Source organism: Prionailurus viverrinus, chromosome C1 (assembly GCF_022837055.1).
Source record: "Prionailurus viverrinus isolate Anna chromosome C1, UM_Priviv_1.0, whole genome shotgun sequence".
Classification (NCBI taxonomy): domain Eukaryota; kingdom Metazoa; phylum Chordata; class Mammalia; order Carnivora; family Felidae; genus Prionailurus; species Prionailurus viverrinus.
Window position 1 is genome coordinate 189,271,459 of NC_062568.1, and position 24,543 is coordinate 189,296,001.

Here is a 24,543-nt window from a genome sequence, read left to right on the forward strand (position 1 = left end):
CTACCCCTGGGCCACGGGCTCTTCCAGGCTCCTGAACTGGACCTCTTCCTAATTCACGGACCGGAAAATCTGATTGGAGAGTCAGCCAGTGGTGTGCTGGCAAATGTTTAGCAACTGGCTCCTCCAGGAAAAAGAAAGCCCAGATTTGTAGCCTTCGCCAGTTTCTGTTGTAGAAACCCCACCACGGCCGATTCAACACCACCACATCCACCAAATGTGGAGTCGGCCACATGCGTGTGGTGTGCACAACCCACTCATGAACCAGGACAGCCAACGCATCCCACTGGCACCATCGCTACCATCGGTCTAAGACTTCAACGGCTCAGTCAAATGTCCACTGCTGGCCACTCGGTTGTGGCTGGGATCGGGTCAAGTGATGCAAACATGGCCGCCAGAGCTCACCCCTTAGCACAGCAGGCTGTGGGAGGTCAATTTCCGAGAACGCCTTGAGGCCCGTGAGGTTACCGAAGACAGGTTCCTGGCTACTCCATATCCATTTACCCCTCATGTCAACACATCTGGTTTCCTTTTGGGGAGATGTACTACAGATTGGGGTTTCACCTGATGCTCCAGGCCTAGAGCATGGGCTGTAGGTCTAAGCCAATCAAGTATAGACATTCTGGTCATGGTGATTGGTTCAGGGATGGGACCTACCCCAGTCCCAACCAGCAAGACCCAGATATTTGCTGGGGCTTCTAGAAGAGAGAGAGGCTTGACTGCAGGAAACCCTGCGGGGAGCCTGTGAGGCTGGAGCTGCTGACCCCCCAGGAGCCTGAGGGTGAAACCAGCTCTTAGAACAAAGCAAAGTGGAGAGCTGGAGACACAACAGTGAGCCCTGAGGCTGGCCTGACTCCCGCACTGTCCTGTTATGAAAGCCAATAAATCCTTGTTTGGGTTGGACTTTCTACACTTGCAGCCACGTCTTGACTCACAAGGCCTGTGAGGGCTCAGAGTGAACTCCTGAAGGCGAGCTCCATGGTGACTCTTGGTAGAGTCACTTCTGTCTCACTCAGAATGCCCCACAGAGGACCAGCCTTGATAAAGTCTGGGGTCATTAATTCCTGCATCTCTCTCCTCCACAATCAAAACATTGACCCATGTGGGAAAAGTGGATTGAAAGGGACTTCTTGGTTCCCTCAATCATGGGAATCGTGTCCCAGTCAGGGCACTTGCGGTGCACCCCTGAAGATAGGGTACTGGGATGTGGCCGCCCCCCCACCTGGGAGCGGGGGCTGTGAACCCCACTGGACCCCATACATCCAAAAAGGCTTCATTCAGAATGAGACAAACCTGGGTGAGACGTGTGTTCCTGCCACTTAATTACAGCATGATCCTCGGCAAAAACAACAACGAAACAGAAACAAAAAAAAAAAACCCCTCTTGGTTTTCTGCCTCCTTCATAGGGGGCCATAGGGTGCCAGGCACCAAGCACTTGGCTCAGCAGCTGGGGTGAGGCCAGCCCACGGGAAGGGGCCATTTCCCTCCTTCCCCAAGTCTGGGGGGCGGGGGAGGGGAGAGGAGCAATGGAAAAGTGCCCCCCAGCCCCGCCCTCGCACGGAGCACGCGAGACACCACCGCCACCCAGGTGCAGGTACAGTTTATTCTTCACAACAGAGAAATACAAAGAGCAGAGGGTTTGGGATTCTTGGTCTCTCGCCCCATGTAGTGTCTTCCCCCACACTGGATTTTTATTTTGCTCCCCACCCCTTCTCTTAAATAGAATGCAAACCTGTTTCCTGAAGCATTGAGGGGCACCTGCCCTCACCTCCCTGCCACCAAGATGCAGACTGAGAAGCCGACAGACTGTTTTCTCTTTTTTAATAAGGTAACTAGTTCTAGATATGGTGGCCTGGAGGTCCCATAGAAAAAAGCAAATGGGGTGTTAACAGTATGTATAACAGCGTATTTACAGGGTAGTAACATGCGGACAAAAAGCTACAATACTGAGTATCCGACGACGCAAGTCAAACAAAGGGGTGGGGGCTGGGGCAGAGAACCCCATGGGAAAAAAAACCCCAGGAAACGTTAAACTGGTAAATCAATGGCGAGTTAAGGCTTAAAAAGTGTATAAAAATAACACAGTTAATATTCAAAACGGAACTCCAGATACAGAATATATAGATGAGTTTCTGTCTAGTTTTTTTTTTTTTTTTTTCCCCGGGGGATGAAGGGGGGCTTCTCCGGGCTCTGTACATAGTTCCTATATACATGGACACGCATGGCTTTCAGATCGGGGTGTGTCTGTGGGGGCTGAGGGCAGGGTCTGCTCCTGGGACCCTCCTCCCCGAGGATCCCTTCCCTGCCGAGGGGCCTAGGGCCTGGACTGGGGATTCCCCCCTTCATGACAGGGAAGACACATAACCCCTCCCTGGGCACTGCCCCATCTGGAGGAAATTCTGGAGGGGGGGTCCTAAGCCTAGGCCCACTCCCTCCCCACCCCCCTGCCCACAGTCTGGGATGGTGGGAGAGGTAGCCAATAGGTTTCCTGGCCAGCACCGAGGTAGACTGGGGTGGTCTTCAGGGCAGTGGAGGGCCAGGTCTTACCCAGCCCACCCTCACCCCATTTCCCTGGGCCTGTGCCCAGCCCAGCCCAACGCTGCACCCTTTGGTCCTGCGGATCTCCCAGCCCCTCTCTTGTTTTGCCTCCTGAAGCCCGGGCAGCCCCAGGAGCTGCCTCATCCCTCTGCTCAGTAATGCCCAGGGTGTAGCCCGAGAGGTTGGAGCTGGGCACCTAGGGGTGAGTGGCTCACTCCAGATGCTTCCTGTCCCCTCCCACCTGGGGGGGGGGGGTCCCCTTTGCAGTCCAGAAACCCAGGCCTGAGCCTTCCCTCAAGACCTGAGGCTGTGGCAAGAGAAGGTCCCACGCTGCCCTCTGGTTCTCTGTGTCCATCTGTCCGATTCTTTTCATTTCTCGGTCTTAGCAGCACCAACTTCTTGGCCAATAAATATCTTTTTTGTTATTTCCAAAACAAACTTAAAAACAAAAACAGTGAAGCAAGTGGAGGGTGGGGAACAAAAAGAAACCCAACAGAGAGGTTCAAAGTGCTCTGAGATCGTCTTTGGATGCCACCAAAACAGTCCAGAATCTTGCAGTTGGCCTGGCCGCCCCCGGAGCTGGACCGGGCAGGGCTTCTGCAGCCCAGGCTTTCTGGAAGGTCAGGAAGGTCATGAGAGAGCTCGGCTGTTCCTGGAGGGCCCCTGGAGGAAGCTGGGGCCTGGTGCTGCCTGGGTCTGTGTCTGCCAGTGGGCAGGGTGGGGCGGCGCCTTGGGTCGGCTCAGATGAGGGAAATTCGCACCGGGATGCCGGGGGACTCCGTCCTCTGGGGCGAGTGATGGCTCACCAGGTGCTCCACCACCGTGTGTTTGGACATGTGCTTCATCAGGTAGGTCTCCTGTGGGCAGGGGTGAGATTCAGAACATGCAACCCTTGGCAAGACACGCAGGGGAGGCTGCAGTTCCCACAAGTGGCCACGGGAGGGCTCCGTGGTAGGTGGGCCAGCTGGTGGCGAGCAGCCCGGCTCTAGGCCATCAGGTGGGCCGTGAGCATCGGTTCTAGCCATGATGCTGCATTGCCGCCACGCGTGGGTGCTGGCCCGTTTACCAGACTGTGAGCCCACAGCATGCCAGCTGGAGAGCTGGCACGCACTAGGCTCGTCCCTCAGAAGTGCCCACCTGAACTTCCTGAGGGCCAGGCCAACTGGCTGCACCTCAGCCCGCCTGGGGGGATCAAGCACAGCCGCCCCCATCTGGCCGGTGCTCCAGCGAGGGAGAAGCAGGAGGCCTTGGTCTGAGCTGGGTCCTGCCACCTCGTAGCAGTGGAACCTCAGATACGTCATCTCGTATGTCCAAGCCTCCTCTTGAAGGAACCACCTCCAAGGGTCGCTATGGCAGACAGAGCTCCCAGCACGCGATAAGGGTCAAGGGGACTGTTCCTCCCCCAGTCTCTACTCTGGATTCCAGGCGGTGGTGGGAGCCCCAGCCTCTGCCACCCCACCCCCCCACGCAATCCTCCCTTGGGAAGAAGCCGGACCTGATAGGACGGGTGACTTGGGGAAGCACAAACTGGGCATGCTCGGTTCGTCCCCTGACTGTCCCCACGGCTCTGCTGAGTCTGACCTGAGGCACCCACAACTGGGCGCATGAGGGGACCCGCAGGCTCACCTGCAGGCCCGGAGGCCCTCACACTCAGGTGGAAGGAAGTGGGAATACCTGGTGAGCCACCACTCGCCCCACAGGACAGAGTCCCCCGGTCTCAAACATCACCTTGCTCAGAATCAGTCATGTAGAGGAAGCCCTCAAATGCGGTGGCAACAGGCTATCAACACCACCAGAGGGAAAGCCTCAGCAGCACGCAAACTAGGAAACTACTCTTCAGTGAATATACTGCAAAGAAAAAAACGACCCGGGTGGGGGCAGGGGCACAGGGTGGGGATCAACAGACTAAAAGATATATTGACAGGGTACAATGTAGGGATCTTCCTTGGATCTTGATTACAAAATCAAATTGCAAGTAAACAAAATGCTGGCCTAATTCAGGAGACAGAAAATGTGAACGCTGACCAGGTAGCTGATGGTACCAAGGATTTAAGGGAATTGTAAAGATACCGTGGACATGTTAAAAAAGAGGAGTCCTGATGTTTAGAGACAGAGTGAAAAATTTCAGATGAAACAACATAATGTCTACAGAGACATTATAGGGACAGAAAATAGGGATATGGATGAGCCAAGATTGGTTGATGGTTCTGGGGGCTAATGGGAACGTGGGGGTTCACTCTTCTAAGATGTTTCTTTTATGTATCAAAGTAGTTTAAAATTCAATCCATTAAAATGTTTGTTTTTTTTTCTTTTAAAGGTTTGTCACTGGGGCACCTGGGTGGCTCAGTCGGTTAAGCATCCAATTCTTGATCTCGGCTCAGGTCATGATCTCACGCTTCATGAATTTGAGCCCCGAGTCAGGCTCTGTGCTGACAGCACGGAGCCTGCTAAGGATTCTCTCTCTCTCTCCCTCTCTCTCTCCCTCTCTCTGTCTCTGCCCCTCCCCTGCTCGCTTGCATGTGCGCTCTCACACGCACTCTCTCTCTCGCTCTCAAAAAAATAAAATAAAATAAACATTAAAAAAAAAAAAAAAGATATCAGGGTACCTGACTAGCCCAGTCAGTAAAGCATGTGACTCTTGATCTCAGGGTCCCGAGTTCAAGCCCCACATTGGGCATGGAGCCTACTTAAAAAAATATCATGCCAACTATACTTTACTTAAAAATAAATTTAAAATAAAGGTAATTATTCTTGTTCTAGAGAGTCCAGTCACCGCAAGACAGGTGAGCTGGGACACCCCCACTGCCCCCAGAATTCAGACAGACTCCATCTAGAATCTCAGTCATGGACGCCTGTGGTCCCTCCCCTGGGAGCAGATGTGAGGAGGTGGGTGTCCAGAACTTGAGGCCGACACCAGCTGACGGTCAGCCGGCTGAGTGGGGCTCCTAGGTCTCTGGGGTGCCCTGCCTCTCCCCTTGGGGCCCTTTCCCTGCAGGTTCTGCCCTCTTTCAACTCTCCTCTGCCCTTTGAACTCCAGGGAGGGAGCAGTGTCATGAACCCAGTGCTCAGCAACCACAGGCCTGGCTGGCACCTGCCATACTCCTCACCACCCGCCGTGTGCCCCCCTCCAGTCAGTGACCTCTCAAAAATATCCTCCCGGACAGTCCCCTCCCCCCAGTGGCTTCCCATTCTACCTGGCAAATATCCAAACTCCCTAACAAGGCCCCACAGCCCCGTGTGACCTAATCCGCTTTCAGTTCCTGGAACCTGCCACGTTTGTTCCACCTCAGGGTGTGCTCCTGCTTCGAAGTTTCTCACCCTCCTTACCCTTCAAGGCTTCGTTGAAATGTTACCCCCTCCCCTGACCTACCCAGACCTACCCAGACCTACGTCCCTTTCCCAATTCCGTTCTAGCCTCCCTGCTGCTTTATCAACCTATGTTTCCTTCAGACCAGTGGTTCTCAGGCGGAGGCGACTTCACCGCCTGCCCCAGGACATTTGGCAACATCTGGCATTTGGGGTTGTCACAGCCTGGGGAGGGACAGCTAGTGCACAGAGGCCAAGGATGTATCTAACATCCTACAATGCACGAAACAGTCCCCGAGCACAAAGGTACCCTGCCCAAATGTTAACATGCACCGAGGACGAGAAACCCTGCTTACGGCAATTACCATAATTTGTCATTCCATATTTATTTGTTGGTTACTTGTTTAATATCTGTCTCCGGCAGTAGAGTCCAATCTCCCTGGGGGCAGAGAATATGTCTGTTTGATTCATCCTGACTCCCAATAGCCTGGCACAAGTGTTCAGTAAACACTGAGAGAATAAATCATTGTATTAGCGGATGTTTATTAGGCACTGGCTCTGCTGGCCAACAGCCCTGTGAGTTGAGAACTGTTACTTCGTCATTTTACAGATGAGGAAATTGAGGCTCAGTGATCTCTGTCTGGATTTGCATGGGGGTCTATTTGCAGAATATCTGATTAGCTGGAGATGCACACACACTCAGGTGATTTGCCCAGCCTCCCTCTTCTTGCTGAAAGGCCCTTGCTTAGGGAAATTCCCACCCAGGGACAGAGGGTTGGATGAGATGACCTTTCTGGTACTGCTCAGGCCTTTCCTGAGATGAGGAAGCTCTGGGCCGAGCCACTGCGCCCTCTCGTGGCCACGATGGGGGTTGTAGCTTGCCCAGCGGGGAAGGTCCTTCCCCGGCTCTGGCTCTGGAGAGCAGGGTGCCTGGCCCCCCACCACTGCCTTCAGTGTTCCGGGGCCTGGAGGAAACCAGGAGGCTACAGGCCGCCAAGAGGCCGGAGGCTCGGCCCAGGGCAGCCAGAAACAGAACTGGGGAGCCGAAACCCTGGCTCTGCCACTCATCGTGATCTCGGGGAGTCGCTTCCCCTCTCTGGGCCTCGGTTTCCTTGTCTGCAAAGTGGGGAGAATCAAGATGGCTGAGGCCACGGGAGAGGAAGAGGTCCCCCGAGGACCCCAGGCACTCACCGAGGTGTAGGCCCGCCCGCACATGCTGCAGCAGTAGGCCTTGGCGTGCTTGATGGCGTGGGCGGAGAGGTGGATCTGCAGGGACGCGGAGTCCGAGTAGGCCCGGTAGCAGTTGGGACACTTGTAGGGCTTGTCCTTGTTGTGCTGGCGCTGGTGAGACTGTGGGGAGCACAGAGGGGTCAGGGGCCAGCCGGGGCTCCCCCCAGCCCCACCCCGGCTTGGGCTCCCTTTGCAGGGGGCCAGGCAGGCAAGGGGCAGGCGGGCACTCACCTGGAGGTTGGAGAGCTGAGTGAAAGCCTTTTCGCAGCCAGGATGTGGGCACTTGTAGGGTCTGTCGCCTGTGTGGATTCTGCAATGGGCAGTGAGGTGGAGTCCCTGACAGATACCGTGGGCCGGCTCCGGCCCCCCAGGCCCTTGGATGGCCTGCACCATATATCTGACTCCCAAGCCGCCCTGTCTCCACTCCATACACTCCCCAGAGAGCCCCAGGCAAGGGCCGGGGACTTCACAGGTACCCCCTTCTCCTTCCTTCTCTGGCCTCCCATTGCCCGTCTGTAACCAGAGCCCTCCTGCTCCCCACAGCTCCCTGCTGAACCCCGCCCACCGCCAGCGCCCATTCAGAGACCCGGCCCAGCCCCCCAGCCTCAAGGGCCCGCGTTGACTGCTTTCTGCCCCTCTCTTCTTAAAAACCCACCTACAGACCACCACTGAAAGAACACAGATCCACAGCTTTGCCAGGAACGTGCCTGTCCACTCTGCCTCTTGCCTTCAGAAGGAAATGTCTCTGACTGGCTCCCAACTTCTGTCCCCTGCCCTGTCCCCACATCAGATTCATGTCTGGGATGGCTACCTGGTCACCCCAGCTACTGAGAGAATGCAAGACGGGGAGGCCCGGCAGTTCAGCCCTCTCTGTCCTTCCTGTGAGCCCTCTGTCCCCTCCCACTCCTGGGTTCTCATCCTGGCTGCACCAGCTACTAGCTGGGTGACCCTGGGAAAAATCACTGAGCCTCGGTTTCCTCATCTGCAAAATGAGCATAAAAATATGACCTCACGTCACTTTGTACTACACTTGATCTTAGCCAAAAGGCCGAGAAGCGATGACCTCACGTCACTTTGTGAAGATTACGTTAGATAATACGTGTTAAGAGGTCTGGCCAAGTGTTGGCACAAAGTCCGCACTCAGTCAACACTTGCCAGTATTACCATCATTCATTCATTCATTCATTAACTCAACATTCATTACGCTGGGTAGCCCTGTGCCAGGCACCATGCTTGGTACTTAGAATGAACAAAACAGACAAAAAACCACTGCCTCATGGAAACAAACAACAAACGTGAAATAAGTAAGTAAATCCCACATAGAAGGTAATAAGTGCTGTGAGAAGACAGAGAATAAGGTGGGGCGGGGGGGGGGGGGAGCACGGATGCCGGGGGGTGCGGATTCAGTTTTAAACACGAGGTCAGGGTGGGCCTCACTGAGCAGGTGACTCCAGAGTGATGACTCAAAGGTGGACGGCTGGATTTTCTGTTCAGGTCAGTGGTGCTGCTCGTGCCTGCCTGACAGTCCAGGGGGCCCAGGTGAGGACGGAGGTGGGCCCGGACAGGTGCGCAGACGCCCCAGAGCCCCATCTTCCGTGCAAGCCCTCCGCGATCAGCCTGAGCTTGTCTTCAGTCACCTGTTCTGGCAAATCCTCTCCGCCAAGTAGGTGGGCCGTGAAATGCTGGCCGTCCTGAACGCTGTTTGCCTAATTTGCCACCAAGCATCAAGGGAAGGGAGAACCCAGCCCTGGCCACACGGTGTCCCTAATGCCCCAGGCCACCTCACCGAGGCGGCTTGCTCTGCCCATCAACAAACTCATCAAACTAAGGTCCCTGTCCCAGCAGGCCCCATGCTGGATAGGCTTGAATAAACAACATTCCCCGCCATCAGGAAGACATTGGCTGCCCACCATGAACACGGTAAGAGTCCAGATTCCTTAGTGTGTCATTCAAGGCCCTTCATCGTGTGCTCTGGCCTCACCTCCCTGCTCCTATGCACCCTACATCCTGGTCCAAGATCCATTTCTCACCCGGCAACCTTGTCTGACTAATGATTCTGCCCACCAAACCTGTGATCCGGATGCATCCTCAGTACAGGGGCCACTCCCCCCCCCCCCACCATCTCCTCTATGCAACAGGGAGGAGGGCAAGCACAGGGCCCAGGCTCAGATACCAAGGCCAGAGCCAGTTCACAGGCTGCACAGAAACCTGCCAAGTGGAGCTGGTTGGCCCGATTTTGAGAACCCCATTCTACCTGCACATTTCTGGATGTCATGTATCTGGAGACATCATTCCAACCATGGCACCCTGTCCCTACAATGGAAGGACCTTAATGGCCATCTGGACTGACACAACCCCTCCGTTCCATTCTCCCCTCACCCTCTCCAGGGCTGGGGAATTCATTCAGTTGGGGTCAGGTGGCAGAGGGGACTAAGGGACCCCAGGGCATGTGCTGATTTTGTCTTAACCCCTCCAGGGCTCACCCCAGAGTCCTTGCCTCCCACCGCTCCTCTCCCCTGCCCCCAGCCTCTGGCCCCACCAGCCTCCCCGACTCCACTAGACTCCAAGCTCCTCCCTTTATCCAGGCTGCCCCCTCTTCCGGGCACACTCTTCCCCAGCTAATACCCGGTGAAAACCCACACTCCTGTTCTCAGCGTAAAAGCCCCCGATTGGGCGGTCTTCCCTAAGCCCCCACACCAGGCCTGGGCCCTGCAGCCCACCCCCAAGCAATGTGTATTTTGTCACTGCCTAGTCACTGTTTCCTGGGCTGCCTCCTGAGGGCAAGGGCTCCCCTGGTCTTGTTCACCAGCATCACCCCAGGGCCCAGCCAAGAGGACCCTGTACATAGGCAGGGACTGAATCAAAGAGGGTTTTCTCTCTGATGTCGGTCACTGGCAACAGTAATATGCTCAACATAGCCAATGACGTCCATCCTCAGATATAGGATGCAAGTATTTGTTGACTGACTGCACCCTCCAAAGGTCCTTCCTCAGGGCCCCAGCCAAGCCCTCTGGAGACGGAAAGCCCCCTGTGGCCTCCCAGTCCCAGTACCACAGCTGCCTGGCCTCCTCCCTGGACTCCCAGCAGCAGCCTCTCCCCTCCTGGCCTCCGCCACAGCAGCAGCGCAGGGATCTGACCTCGTCATGGCCCTGCCTGGCGACCTCCACTGTCTCCCCCTTTTCCAGGACAGAGTCCAAACCCTGTGACCCAGCATTCAAGGCCTTGGTTTCTAAAGCCTCCCCCTCCACCACTGCTCTCCCCGGAAGGGAGTCTTTCCAACTTTCCAGTGAGCAACGCACATGAAGACACTGCCCACCCCCCCGCCCCCCCAGCAAGCCTCTGAGCCTGTGCTCATGCTGCCGCCCCTGCCGGGAACACCTCCCCCGACTCCACCCCTGCTCAGTTCCAACATCAGACTCCTGTCTCCGCAGGGCATCTTCTCTGTAGGGGAGCACCCAGCCCGCTCTCCACATGCGCTCACATGTGCGGACCACAGGCAGCGCAGGGGGGCCGAGCTGAAATCAGTGCCCCTGGACCGCCGCAGCCCCCCACCCTGGGGCCCCGAAGACTCGCCCTGCGGTAGCTGGCACCTCCACCCATAGGAGCTTCTTCCGCAGCCCCTTCCTCCCTGTGACGCACGGGCTCCTGGGGGATCTGGGCTCAAATCTCACTTCTGCCTCCTCGTAGCACAGTGACCTTGGGCAAGTGACTTTGCCTCCCTCAACCCAGTTTCCTCAGTCCGAAAATGGCGATAATAATACGGATTGTAATGACCATAAGGATTCAGTGACTTCTTCGAAGGGTGTTCATGAGATACTTTCTATTTAAGATAAACAGGTTATACAAACCAAGAAGGAGAATTTATTCAATGTTTAAATAAAATTATGGACAATTCATCAGTTCTCATTTTTTCTTTTATTTCCCAGGTAATAAATTACACTGAACGACTTCAGCCGGGTGAATGCTTTGGAACTAACACCACGGTAGGGTCAGCACAAGTTAACCTTCCTTGAGATGACTCACTCTCCGTGCCACTTTTCAGATTCGCTACCTCTTCTTTAGAAACACAGCTTCACACTACAGGAGGACTTCGTATGGAAACACCCGCCTCGGGGCCAGGCACACGGGCGTCCTGGACACAGGCTAGTTGTGGGTAGAATTTGACTACCGTTACGATCATCAGACTCGAGAAAAACGGAATGACGCCTACCCCTGCCACCAGTACGCCTACCCCGGCACACGCACACAAACGTCACATAGCTGAGAAAACAAATGCAAACCGGTCTGCAGCCTGAATAGACAAACACATCTGGTCACTCGAGCCTCTTCCTAGACCTCACCTACCCACTCACAAAACAGGTGCGATCCCCGACTTTTGCCTTGTAAGGCTGCAGGTACATGACCTCGCCCTCGTGCTAACTGCTGTCGCAGGTGTGACAGATGCCATTTTTCTACGCTGACCAGACTCTCTGCAAAGTTCTGCTGACTTTCTTTTGAAATACATGTGGTTGTTATTATTTATGGGGCCACCCCTGAACTCTGGACTTCTGGAACACTCTGCCAGCTACCTGCGTTTCCTTACTTGTTTTGTCTTCCTTTCACGGAGGAGAGCCCCACCAAAGTGCTTCAGCACATCGAAACCACGTTGCCCCCCAGAATGCTTCCAGGCACATCTTTCTCCATAACCAGAGTCATCTTGCTCAACCTGTTTCTAACTCTATTTCTATTACGTAACCAGGGCTGGTTCAGCCTTGGACGTGACCTTCTTTTATTCCCCTCATTACTGGCATCACCCTTGGAAGATGGATTTGATTATGTGCCTTGACTGTCTGGTTTTCTACGGAGGGGCAAAAAGCAGGAAAGAGTCTCTGTGGAACGGCAGGAAACAAGGAACCTGGAATCTGGCTGCTTCTTTGTGTTTAGCTCTTTGTTTGTTTGTTTGTTTGTCTAACGGATTCTGGAACTTGTATTCGGGACACCCACCTCTTTGTCACTGGGTGAGGACACATCGGTTTAATTATATGTGTCACTGTCTAATGACTAACAATTTGTCTCTAATGTTAATAGGACCCTCTTCTATTGCTTGTTTGGTTTCCCACCATTATGCACTCAAATCACTCGAGGAAAAAAAAAATGTGTGTCCTTGGGAATGGAGAGCAATCCCTGGATAAGGACCATCAGCAAAGTCCCCTCCTTCAAAGGCCTGTGAAATTTTTGTTGTTTTTTTGGTCACGGTCTTGACAAGTATTTTAAAACAAAGGTTTACTTCTGAAAAAACTAGGATTCCTCCTAATTATCACTACTTGCTACTGTGTTTCTTTCTTTTTTTTTTTTTAAGTTTATTTTTGAGAAAGAGAGAGACAGACAAAGCATGAGTGGGGGAGGGGCAGAGAGAGAGGGAGACACAGAATCTGAAGCAGGCTCCAGGCTCTGAGCTGTCAGCACAGAGCCTGATGCGGGGCTCCAACTCACAAACCGTGAGATCATGACCTGAGCCGAAGTCAGACGCCCAACTACTGAGCCATTCAGGCGCCCCATTTAAAGAAAATTGTTTTTTGAATGTTTATTTATTTTTGAGAGGGAGAGACAGAGCGTGAGCAGGGGAGGAGCAGAGAGAGAGGGAGACAGAATCCGAAGCAGGCTCCAGGCTCTGAGCTATCAGCACAGAGCCCGAACCGGGGCTCGAACTCACAGACCGCGAGATCATGACCTGAGCTGAAGTCAGACGCTCAACTGACTGAGCCACCCAGGTGCCCCATTACTACCAAACCAATGCTCATACCTTACCTGGGCTGCCCACCTTGTGCCCTAGCCTTCTCGAATCCAGGCCCCCAATCAGAATAATGTTATCAAAGTATCTTTTACACCCAAACGCTCTTGGACTTTCCAGATGGCCACCAGGCAACACCAAAGAGTCCCTTCTTTGCTTTACTAAAAGAGGGGATGCTCCAAATGATTGAGCGTTTTGTATTTTCTGTATTTTTAATTAGCCAAACACTAGAGCGAGGGCTGTCCTATGAAGATACTAGTGTAAGGCAGCTGGCAAATCAAAAGAAGAGATGGCCAATCTCCCTGCATTAATTTTATATTTTATGTGTGTATATACATACAGAAAATGTATTATACACTTATATTCATTTTATATGTATGATAATATGTAACTTATACGATTATATAGTATATCATACAGAATTATATATGCTATGTAATATAAATATATACATTTGGGCACTTTTTAAAATGGAGACCAAAAAACAGTAACTTATTTTCACGTACAATAAAAATCAAAAAGACATGTCCTTATGAGCACTAGGTGTTATATGTAAGTGACGAATCACTAGGTTCTAATCCTGAAAACAATACTCCACTGTATGTTAACAACTTGAATTAAAAAAAAAAAAAGATTTTGTTCTACATTTAACTAACTACACTTACCAATTAGTGACAGTTACAACACGTCTTATGAGATAAATTAAAAGTGTCTGAAGATGGGTCAATGCCCTTGCTGCCTAAAATCTGTTCTTAATCTTAAATATTGATCATGCAATATATCGTAATAAAAGACTACACTCTCCTCCACTCTGACATTGTTGACTGTTACAATAAATGGACCAGAGTCATTTGGTCTCAGCAACAGATCTGAGGTCCCCCTCACACCTGTCAAAAGACCTCTGCTTCAGGTCTGAAGTTGAGTCTTCTGAAGAAGACATCAAGAGATTATGGGCTCAGTAGAGGACTACAGCACACGCACTCAGTTCTTTATGCTCCAGAGAACAGATGAATGGGCACAGCTTCCAAATGGACACCATCACCTCGAGCAGACACCATGTGAGGCCAAGCCAGGGTCCCAGAGTCTTCACTCCAGAAGCAGGCAAGTTGGCAAAGCAGACTAACCACCCGAGATCAGCAGAACAGGAATTATGACTTTGGACGGAATGAAAGTGATTTAGTTGGGGTTAATTTCTATTTCCTAAAGGGCATATGAGAAAACCCATTTCTTCTTTGATCTACCTCTAATCCTCAATTTAAGCTATCTTTGAACAAGGAATAAAATACTCAGACCGGGGTGTCTGGGTGGCTCAGTCAGTTAAACGACCGACTTCAGCTCGGGTCACGATCTCACGGTTTTTGAGTTTGAGCCCCACGTTGGGCTCTGTGCAGATAGCTCAGAACCTGGAGCCTGCTTTGGATTCTGTGTCTCCCTCTCTCTCTGCTCTTCCCCCACTCACACTCTGTCTCCTTCTCTCTCTCAAAAATAAATAAACATTAAAAAAAAAAAAAAACCTGCTCCGACCAACTGCCAACAATTTGAGACCATTTGCTCTTCGTGACCATTAGTTTGGTAAATAGGGCCAGTAAGAATCTGTCCTCCTTCCCAACAGGATATAATTGGGTAAATCAAATTTGTAACCACCACCATGCCAGAAATGTCACATCTGAAGACAAATTTCATTTCATTATAGTATTAGATTACTATAAGCCTGATAGTAAAACACAAGGACTGTCCTTCACATGTGGGAATGTGGGCTCCCTAAGGCTCCAGGAAACTGGACCAGATCTGCTCCCTGGCTTATGGAACCCCAGCCTTCAAGGTTACACATGAAGTTACTCCTGCCAGCCCAAAACGCCAACGCACTGGGTTGGGGGGGGGTGTCTCCAAAAACAAGGTACCCTTTCCATCACAGGCTGTACAGGCACAACCCAACAGGTGAACTGGATCCTTCTAGGTTACTGATCTTAAATAATATCATGAGGAATTTTTTCACACACACAGATTAAAAGGAGGACCCAGGGGTTTTGTGAAAGCTGACGGAAGTTAGCTCTCAAACCTTAGTATCGTATGCTCTAACCAGCAGGACTTTCTTTCTTCATCAATACCTCGTTACACATGCCTGTGTCCAGAAAACTGGCCAAACTTTAAAAAATAATCAAAGTAATGACAAAAAATCAGAAACCTGCGGAGAGAAAGTTCTGTGGTCAGATCCTTATGCCTCAGGAGGCGCAGGACCGGGAGAAACCACGGATGCCTTGTCCTACTGGCACTCTGCCATTTGTTTCTTACCATCAAACCTACACATTATGCCTCTGAGTCCAAGGAACAGACAAAGCACTCTGTGCCCCGCGATAAAGCACACAAAGGCAATGGATGTGTATGAATAAATCACAAAAAGAACAACAATTTTTAAGAACCTAAAAATAAAAACTAGGGTCTCTCTGTCTAGCATCAGTCCTCAAAAGAGACAACATTTGAGCACTTCCTGCAAGTTACAAGCTCCACACAAAAACATTACCTCTGACTTTTACAAAGCAGATAGCGGCCAACCCATAGCAATGCTCACAGATGCTATCACCAGGGGAGAGAAAACCTCTGTGTTTCTTCCCCTCTGAAGAGATGAACTGCAATCTTGGTAACCTTTGGTTTGTTTCTCTAAACACCTATGGTGTTTTTATTTGGCGGGTGGATAGTCAGTCTTTCTGATGTCTGTACTCCCCTGCAAAAACTTGTCTTTCCTGAAAGCATTTGTATTTCTGAATCTCTCTCTGACATGCTCGACTAGACTGTACGCCTATAAGGACAGGGAGTTTTGTCTGTTTTGTTCATTGCTGCGCTCCCAGAACCTAGAATCATGTCTGTCTTATGGTAGAGGCTCTGCAAATACTTGTCAAATGGATGAATCACATGACCTATAAAAGATAGTTCTATTTATTCCACAAATATTAAACAAATGCCCAGATGCTTATTACGTGCCACACACTGGGGATATGGGGATGGACGGGACCAAGCCCTTGCCTTCAAGAGCCATCAATATATTTGGAAGTTGGGAAAAGAAGCCGGCAAGGACGAGACAGCCTATCGCTACCGTGATGGGGATGCGTAGGGCCTGTCGGGGCGTGGGGAGGCTGGACTGAGAGATGGCTAGGAGAGGCCAGAGAAAAAGGATAAAGATGGGGGAGCGTGTTTCAGGCAAAGGACACAGCAGATGAGACACGGTGGGAAGGGTGGCATAGTAGTGACAGCAGAAGCCAGTGAGGTCCACAGAGGTCATATCACCAAAGGCTTCAAATGCCAAGTAAAGGAGTTTGGTCTTGACCCTCGGGGCAGTGGGCACCTAGAGAAGGTCCTTGCCCCTCCTGCACCAGGTCCACGCACCCGGCGCAGGTGCTGAGCTGAAATCGGCTGCAGGGGGTGCAGCACCAGGCGGGCCACTCACCTGGTGTGCTGCTGGAGGTGGGAGAGCTGTCGGAAGGACTTATCACAGTAGGAGCAGTGGTAGGGCTTGACGCCCAGGTGGATGCGCAGGTGCTGGGCCAGGTAGGAGGCGTTGGCAAAGGACTTGGAGCAGTGCGGGCACTTGTGGGGCTTGGCCTCGGTGTGTGACTTGGAGTGAATTTGCATCTCAGACTTGGTGAAAAAGGTCAGCGGGCACACCTTACACCTGTGGGGTAAGAGGCACGTTCACACCTGGGAAGACGGCCACCGCCACCACCCCCACCCCGCCCCTGCCCTCTGCCAGTATACTGCTCAGGGCACCTTCCACAGCACCCAGACCTTGCACCTGGGCACAGAGCTTCCTTGTGAGGAGCCCAGGGGTACAGACAGGCTCCCAGCCTGGACACCCTCCAATCTGGAGGCAAAGGCTCTTCCCCCAGGGGCCCAATCCCGGCAGTGGGGGAAACGGTTTCCATTTCCCAGGGAAGACAGGCCTGGCAATCCTGGGAAGGTGTGCCCGGGGCCACATGCCCTAACTTTGGGAGTAAGAAGTCCTCCTCCCAGCTGCACATCAGAATCATCTGGGGAGCTTTCAAGAGGGGCTCACTGGCCCTCTGCATGTCCGCCCTCTAACCAATTATATCAAAATTTCTGGAGGTGCTGCCCTGGGATTGGCATTTTCTGAGTGCTCCCCAGATGATTCCAACTTGAGGGTCGAGAGCTTGAAGGGAGGAAGAACAGGACTCCCACGACACCAGGTTGTGGTGAGGCTGGCCTCTGGCAACCCCGCATATGCATGGGGGGATAGCCCCAGCTTGCCTGTGAATGGGCTGCGGGTGGGGCTCACCAGGAGACCCCGCTCCTCTGGACCTGGCCCCTACCCTCAGCCTCTGCAGTCCCTTTGCAGCCCCAGCTGCTGGGCTCCTAGGGCAGCCCTTGGTGTGAGCCTCCACCCCACGCCCACGTGGACCCCCTCCCACCAAGACCCCCACCTGTATGTCTTGCCCTCCTTGGCAGTCTCGCCCGAGGCCAGGATGGGGTAGGGGACTACGAGGACGGGCGGCCCCCCTGGGTTCTCCGCCTTGATCTTTTTGCGGCCGCGCTCGGACTTGGGGGGGCCAAGCAGGCCATGGCCCTGGATTGTCTTGATGGAGTCCAGGAGGGGGGGGCTGGTGATCCCTGAGATGAGGGTGGGGGACGAGGCGATGAGGCGGCTCTGGCTGGTGGTGGTGGGCGTGGACGGGGTGCTGGTCCCCGTGCCTGCACTCGACTCGGACGTGCTCACAGCCGGGGTCCGGGAGGAGAGCCCCAGACCTGTGGAAGACATGGGGTGGGGGCAGCTGCAGAGGCCTTTCTAAGCACCCCCCCACTTCCCTTTGTAAATCACCCCAGGGGGAACTAAATGAGAGGCTGTGTGTGTGTGTGTGTAGGATGCCTTAGATACCTAAGGACTAAACTGGGTTGGTAACAGAGGCACTTTGGAAATACTTCAAACTGTAGAAAAAAAACAAGCACACAGATGTTCACTACTGTGTTATGTGCAATAGCAAAAAGCTAGAGGAACTGAAATGTGTAACATTAGGGAAGGGGTCAATAAATTGTGATCAGTTTTCTCTACTGAACATTAAGTGTCCATTAAAAAGGAGGTTATTATGGGGCGCCTGGGTGGCTCAGTCAGTTGAGCATCTGACTTTGGCTCAGGTCATGATCTCGTGGTCTATGAGTTCAAGCCCTGTGTCGGGCTCTGTGCTGACAGCTCGGAGCCTAGAGCCTGCTTCGGATTCTGTGCCTCCCTCTCTCTCTGCCCCTCCCCCACTCAAGCTCTGTCTCTCTCAAAAATAAATAAACATTAAAAATAAATAAATAAGTAAAAATAAAAAGAGGTTATGTTTGTAAAACAAAATATACACACAAAACAAACAACAAAATGGCCTACGTATGCACAGAAAAAGTAAGTAGGAGAAGATGTACCAAAAGTGATGTGGATAATGCAATTAGGAGTAATTTTTTTTTAAATGTGTTTTGTTTTGTTTTGTTTACTTAGCTATACTTTGATTCTTTGACAATGAACTTTTAAAGAAACTTCTGTGATATATATATAGGAGCGCCTGGCTGGCTTAGTTGGAGGAGTGTGCAACTCTTGATCTGGGGGTTGTGGGTTTGAGCCCCACACTGGGTGTAGAGATTACTTAAAAAAAAAAAAAACTTTAAAAAAGGGAAAAGGAAAAAAATAAAATAAACTTTGTTAATAAAAGTTATTCTTTTAAAAAGGAGGGGACTACAGGGGCACCTGGGTGGCTCGGTCGGTTGAGCACCCGACTTCAGCTCAGGTCATGATCTCAAGGTTTGTGAGTTCGAGCCCCAGCATCGGGCTCTGTGCTGGCTGCTCAGAGCCTGGAGCCTGCTTGGGATGTTGTGTCTCCCTCTCTCTCTGCCCCTCTCCCGCTTGCACTTTGTCACTCTGTGTCTCTCTCTCAAAAATAAATAAACACTGAAAAAAAGGGGAGGGGGGACTAGAAACATTACAATATCAGGTTAAACAGACAAAAGATGAAAATAGTATCTATTGCATGACTAAAACATTGCTTCTTTTAAAAAGAAACCAGGAGCACCTGGGTGGCTCAGTCAGTTAAGTGTCTGACTTTGGCTCCAGTTATGATCTCACGGTTTGTGAGTTCAAGCCCTAAGTCAGGCTCTGCGCTGATAGCTCAGAGACTAGAGCCTGCTTCGGATTCTGTCTCTCCCTCTCTTTCTGCCCCTCCCCTGCTTGTGTGCATGCTCTCTTTCTCTCTCTCAAAAATAAAGACTTTTAAAAAATAAAAAATTTAAGAAATAAAAAAGAAACCAAAAATCTACTCATTGAAAAAGGTAAGCTCCAGAGACGGACACATGTTTGTGTCACCCACTGGCAGTGGAAGGATACATCTATCACCCTCAGTGGAGGGCTGTTTGGCACGAGCCATTGATGTGTCAATGTACCCAACTTTTAAAAAAAATGTTTAACATTTATTCATTTTTGAGAGACAGACAGAGACACAGCTTGCGTGGGGGAGGGGCAGAGAGAGAGGGAGACACAGAATCTGAAGCAGGCTCCAGGCTCTGAGCGGTCAGCACAGAGCCCGACGCGGGGCTTGAACTCACAAACCGTGAGATCATGACCTGAGCCAAAGTCAGACGCTTAACTGACTGAGCCACCAAGGCGCCCCTAATGTGCACAACTTCTAGAAATTGCCCGCAAGGAAATATTTGCCCATGAGCACAAACATCTGTGTACAGGGCCCTTCCATATAAAATTCTGCTCAGACAAAACTGGACACAACCTGTTTGTCCTCAGCAGGGGCTGTGTAAAGAGATGTGGTCCATCCTCACTGTGAAGGACTGGGCAGCCACAAAAACAAGAAAGACTCTGTGCAGTGACGCAGAGAGAATGCCCGAATGTGCCGTTGTCAGGTGAGAAAGCAAATCATAGACAGTATGAACCCATCTGTTTAAAAGCACACACACCTAAACCTCATATGTATGTAATAGACAATACATATGTGTGTGTAAATGTACAGGAAGAGATCTGAGAAGACACATCCAACTCAATTTGTGTATAAAAGATGGCTCACTCTAGGGAGGAAGAATACTTTTCTGGCCAAAGGACATTTCCATACTTTATCTAGCTGCTTCTATATTATTTGATTTTTTTACTTGGTGAATTCATCCATTTTTTACATCTGTGATTAAAGGATAAAACAAAATAAATTATAGAGAAAACATATGAAAATGCTAACAGTGGTAGGACTAGGACGAATTTTTTCTCCTTTCAGGTTGTCTGCGAGTTCTCAATTTTCTGTAAGGACTATGCATTACCTTTCTAATTAAAAAAAAGCATTAAATATGCTTATGATAGAATGCTTATGACAGCAAGTTAAAGTCATGGGTACAGCCCTACTACAAGCTCAGCAAAATACGCACACATATTAAAAAATAAACAAAAAAGATGGAAAAGGAAGGAAATGAACCAAAGGGCTCTCTAAGCGGCTGGGTTAGGAGCTGGGATTATGAGTGGGTTTTTTCCCTTAGTTTTTCTTTTTTCCAAATTTCTTTTAATATGCTTATATTACTTTTTTAATATTACTTTTATAATGAGAAAAATAAATTTAATAAAGTCATAATAAGGGGGGAATGCGCAGAGTGTCACTGGGGCCTCAGGGAGGCTCACTGGGCCCCATAATTCCTGGGCGTCTGAGAGGAGGGGGGAATGAGGAGAGAGGCACCCGGCCGTTGGTAGGGGTGAGCCAGGGGAGGAACAAAGGCCTGGCTGCTGTGGCCTCCGGAGAAAGCCTGTCCACCAGGCTCTGAGGTAGGCATCAGGCAGACCCAGCCCGGTGACAATGCCTCAGGATGCCCCCAGCACCCCAGTCCCAACCTACTCGACACTGAGCTCACCTCTTTCCCCCACCCCCTCCTGTGATCCCACTTCCCTGGCGGTGCCTGGGATGCCCCCTCACTTCTTCCTGCTCCTCACCCCTATGTCCAGTCTAGCATCGAGTCCTGTCCATTTCCCTCGACGTGTCTCAGATCTGTCCCCTTCTCTCCATCCCCACTGTCACTGCCTGGTCCAGGCCACCACCCTCTCCTATAGATCTCCCTGCCTCCTGCCCTCTCACCAAGCCAGTCCCCACCTCGCAGCCAGACTCAGCTTTCCAACCCAACTCTGAGCATCTCCCTCCCCTACTTACAAATCTTTCATGGCTCCCCACTGACGGAGGGTAAAGTCCAAACTGCAGGGGTGGCCCACAAGGCCCTTCACATCCGGTCGGCTTCCTCTCTAGTGTCAGCAGGACCAGCTAGAGCCAATGGACTCTAGAACCCACATGGGCTCTGGACCCACACCGCCTGTGTCTGCCTCCTACCGACTGTGCAACTCTGGCTCACCTTCCTCATCCGTTAAATGGAGAGGTTAGGGTGCACACGAAAGTGCTGTCTTAGAAGTCAAAAATGGTCGACTGTTCAACCTAGTACTAGCACTACCCACCTCACAGGACTGCTGGGAGTAATAAAGGCACACTGCTGGCTACACGCTGGTGCTCAACTGGAGTCAGCTGCCATATTGTGAGTGTAGTCACCATCATCATCACCTGGCCCTTCCACCCATCCTACGCTTGCTTTCTACACACATACCCGCGTAGCACGTGCTGTTCCCTCTTCCTGCTTCGCTTCCCTCATCACCAGCCAACCTTTCCCTGCACATAAACCCTTCCTCCTCACCCACAGCGGGTCTGGTCAAGGTTCTTCTCTGGATTCCCTAAGTTATCTGGCACTGACCCGCCCCCGTCCTGTCAATGTCACGCGTGGGGTGGGATGGGGGAAGGCTGGGGCGGGGAGGGGAGGGTTGTCCTCCCAGACTGGCCGGGGCCTGGGGAAGGCGGGCTCCCTCCGCCCCAACCCCGTCCTCGCCGGCCCCGCCCACTCCCGGCCCGCCGTACCTGTGACGGTGCTGGTGGCCGGCCGCGCGTGCAGCGCCACGTCGGGCTGCGGCACGGCCTGCGGGTGCAGCCCCGGCACCTGCTGCAGCTTGGGCAGCGACATGACGGCTTGGCTGCTCTCGGCCGGCGCCGGCGGCACCAGCAGCGGCTGCTGCGACGAAGCCGACGTGGGCGGCAGGTGAGGCGGCCGGATCTTCTCCGCCATCAGCTGCTCCTTGATCTTGTTAATCAGGACCAGGTTGTCCAGCTGCGGGCGGGAGAGGAGAGGCACTGAGGGGGTTGGGGCCGCGCCGGGCCCCTTCCCCGGGCCGCCGGTCCCCCGCGAGCCGCGAGCCCTGAGCCCTGAGCCCCGTGGGCCGGGCCGAAGCCCGGGGCAAAGCAGAGCAGCTCCAAGAGGGGGAGGGCGGCCGGAGGGCGACGCTCGCTCAGTCTTACCTGGCTGGGCATGGTGGGAGGAGGGGGCCAGAAGTAGGGGTTGTTAAATCGAGGCTCGGCCATCCTGCGGGGAGAGAGCGACTGTCACAGGGACCCTCCCCAGCTGCCTGGGGCGAGCTCCCATCAGCTATACCCACTCAAGTCTGGCCCCACGTCTGGGACCCCCACCTCTGCAGGGCCCTCACCCTGCAGCAGGGCAGGCCCCTTACCAGGCCCGGGCAACCACGTCTCCAGGCTGAGAAGTCAGGAATTCAGTGTCTCCCTCCGTGGGCCCCAGAGGGCAAAAGTCAGAGACAGGCCAGCTATGCTCCCAGGTCCCCCATCACCCCGATGCCCACAAACCGATCCCCATTCCCCAGAAGGGCCTGAAGCTGCAGAGCCCCCCGTGAACCCATGGATTGATTCCCACCCCACCAGACAGAGACACACTGGGGAGTCTTGGGGCAACTTCGTAAATGGCCACAGAACGGAGGCAACCGCCCAACCCTGATCCCTGCCCTTCTGACCCCTGCCCCTTTGAGTGCAGACAGCCTCATCGGAACATGCGGGGCATCCTGGGTCATCAGATACAGCCTTTCTGAAGGGCAATTTGGCAAGATGGTTTACAGAGACCCACAGGATTACTGCCCTTTGACCCAGGAAATTGTACCTCTGGAAAGTTATCTTCAAGAAGCAAGCACGGGCACGTGCAACACTTTACCTACAAGGACGTGTCCGCACGCTGTGCTTAAGGAGGGGCTTGAGGAGGCTGGTGGCTAGGGCAGTTGGGGGCTCTTCAGTAGAAGTATGTGACAGCCTATCTGGTGGCCCTCACTTCTGGCAATTTCCTTGGCAGGCTGTGCAATTAGGCCTTTCACCCAGAGCAGTGTGAAGGATGGGCCTTCAGAGCTATCTTACTCTTCCAGAGGGTTCAAGTCTTCCTGCAACCCTAGAGTAAGTCAAGAAGTGACTTACAGGGACCGTGCTGAACGGAGTTTTCCATTAGGCCTTACTCCCTATCAAAATTCTCTTATTTATCTTGCTCCTACAGTAATTACTAACTAAATACCTACTGGTATTGCTGTTTAAATGACTGTTTGACCGTCAAGGCCAAAACGAAATGCCTTCCACCTCATCTCCTGGTCTTAGAAGCCTGAGGAGCCCCTACTAGAATGGCAGGCAGAGGGGTTTAGGAGAAAATTCTCAACACAATCTAATCTCAACACTTTAAGAAAGATCTTTTACATAAATTATCCTTGTAATCTTTACTTGAGAAATAGGCACAGGAGGTATTATTACCCCATTTTATAGGTGAAGAAACTGAGGCTTGGAGAGAGGAGAAGGGACCTGTCCAAGACCACAGGCTAGGGTACCAGAGTCAAACTAGAAAGTGGATTTGCTCAAGCCCTTTCCTCTGGGGAGTTCGCTTTGCAACCCCCCAGTCCTTGGTTGAGCAAATACTCATATGCAAGTGGCCTACAGAGAACAACCTTTGCCCTTTCACTCCCAGCCTGGGGGCTGGGTAGGGTCTGAGCCTGGCCAGGCTGAAGGTCATAGTACCCTCCTCTGGGGTGGCTGGGTCGGCCCCTGCCCTCTAAGGGCCCTCCTGCTCCCTCTATCCGCAGACACCAAGCTGCCCTTTCCCTCACAGCCCAGAACAAGACGCACTTCCTGCCTGGAGTTCTCCCTGACTGTTCCAGATCCCTTTCTCAGAAAGACCTCAACACAATAACAGTGAGGAGGCTGCCATTTACCAAGTGTCTATCCTGTGCCAGGCCCACTGACACGGAAAGGCAGGTACTCTCATCATCCCCATCTTACAACTGAAACAAAGTTCAGAGAGGTGGAGTGACTTAGTCAAGGTCACACAGCAAGTAAGTAGAGCTGAGATTCCCCCTCTAATCTGCCTGACTCCAAAGTCCAGCTGATTAGTCCCTTAGCTGTTCAAGGGAAAGACAAGGCATCCTGACTGCAGGCTTGTGAATATGCCCTGTCTTACGATACAAAGGGCACAGCCCGGGGGCAGGCACCCACACATCCAGAAGCTGTCCCTCCCAGCTGTTGTCCACCAGGGAAAACGTGAAGGGAACTGAGCTGAAGAGCCTGGGAGAGGAGGCTCCAGGCTGGGGCGGGGGAAGGGGAGCCGAGAACTGGATACACCTGTCTCACTCATCTCAGCATCCCCAGCAGCCAGGCCTAGAGGTGACCAACAACAGTTGTATGACGGAATGAATACATGAAGGGATAATAATCAGAACTCAAGACAGCCACATACAGTTTGACGGTTGACAAAGCTCTCCTGTACCCACAGACCTTCTCCTCAGAGCCCAAGGAAGCAGGGAATAGTCTCATCCCCATTTCACAGAGGGAAGC

General features: G+C 52.3%; 1 protein-coding gene and 1 pseudogene across 3 annotated transcripts in view; both read right to left on the reverse strand.

Moving 5' to 3' along the window:
- Positions 1 to 1,581: 1,581 nt before the first annotated feature.
- ZNF362 (zinc finger protein 362) overlaps positions 1,582 to 24,543 on the reverse strand; it is a 40,257-nt gene continuing 17,295 nt past the window's right edge. For all 3 annotated transcript variants that reach the window (XM_047871898.1, XM_047871899.1, XM_047871900.1), the window contains 7 exons: positions 22,192 to 22,255; positions 21,757 to 22,003; positions 17,275 to 17,596; positions 16,284 to 16,508; positions 7,303 to 7,381; positions 7,033 to 7,191; positions 1,582 to 3,392 (listed from right to left, as the gene is read on the reverse strand). In XM_047871898.1, the coding sequence (XP_047727854.1) occupies positions 3,276 to 3,392; positions 7,033 to 7,191; positions 7,303 to 7,381; positions 16,284 to 16,508; positions 17,275 to 17,596; positions 21,757 to 22,003; positions 22,192 to 22,255 (1,213 nt within the window). In that variant the 3' untranslated portion in view covers positions 1,582 to 3,275. The remainder of the gene's footprint in view (positions 3,393 to 7,032; positions 7,192 to 7,302; positions 7,382 to 16,283; positions 16,509 to 17,274; positions 17,597 to 21,756; positions 22,004 to 22,191; positions 22,256 to 24,543) is intronic.
- On the reverse strand, positions 7,985 to 8,131 carry LOC125174098 (uncharacterized; annotated as a pseudogene).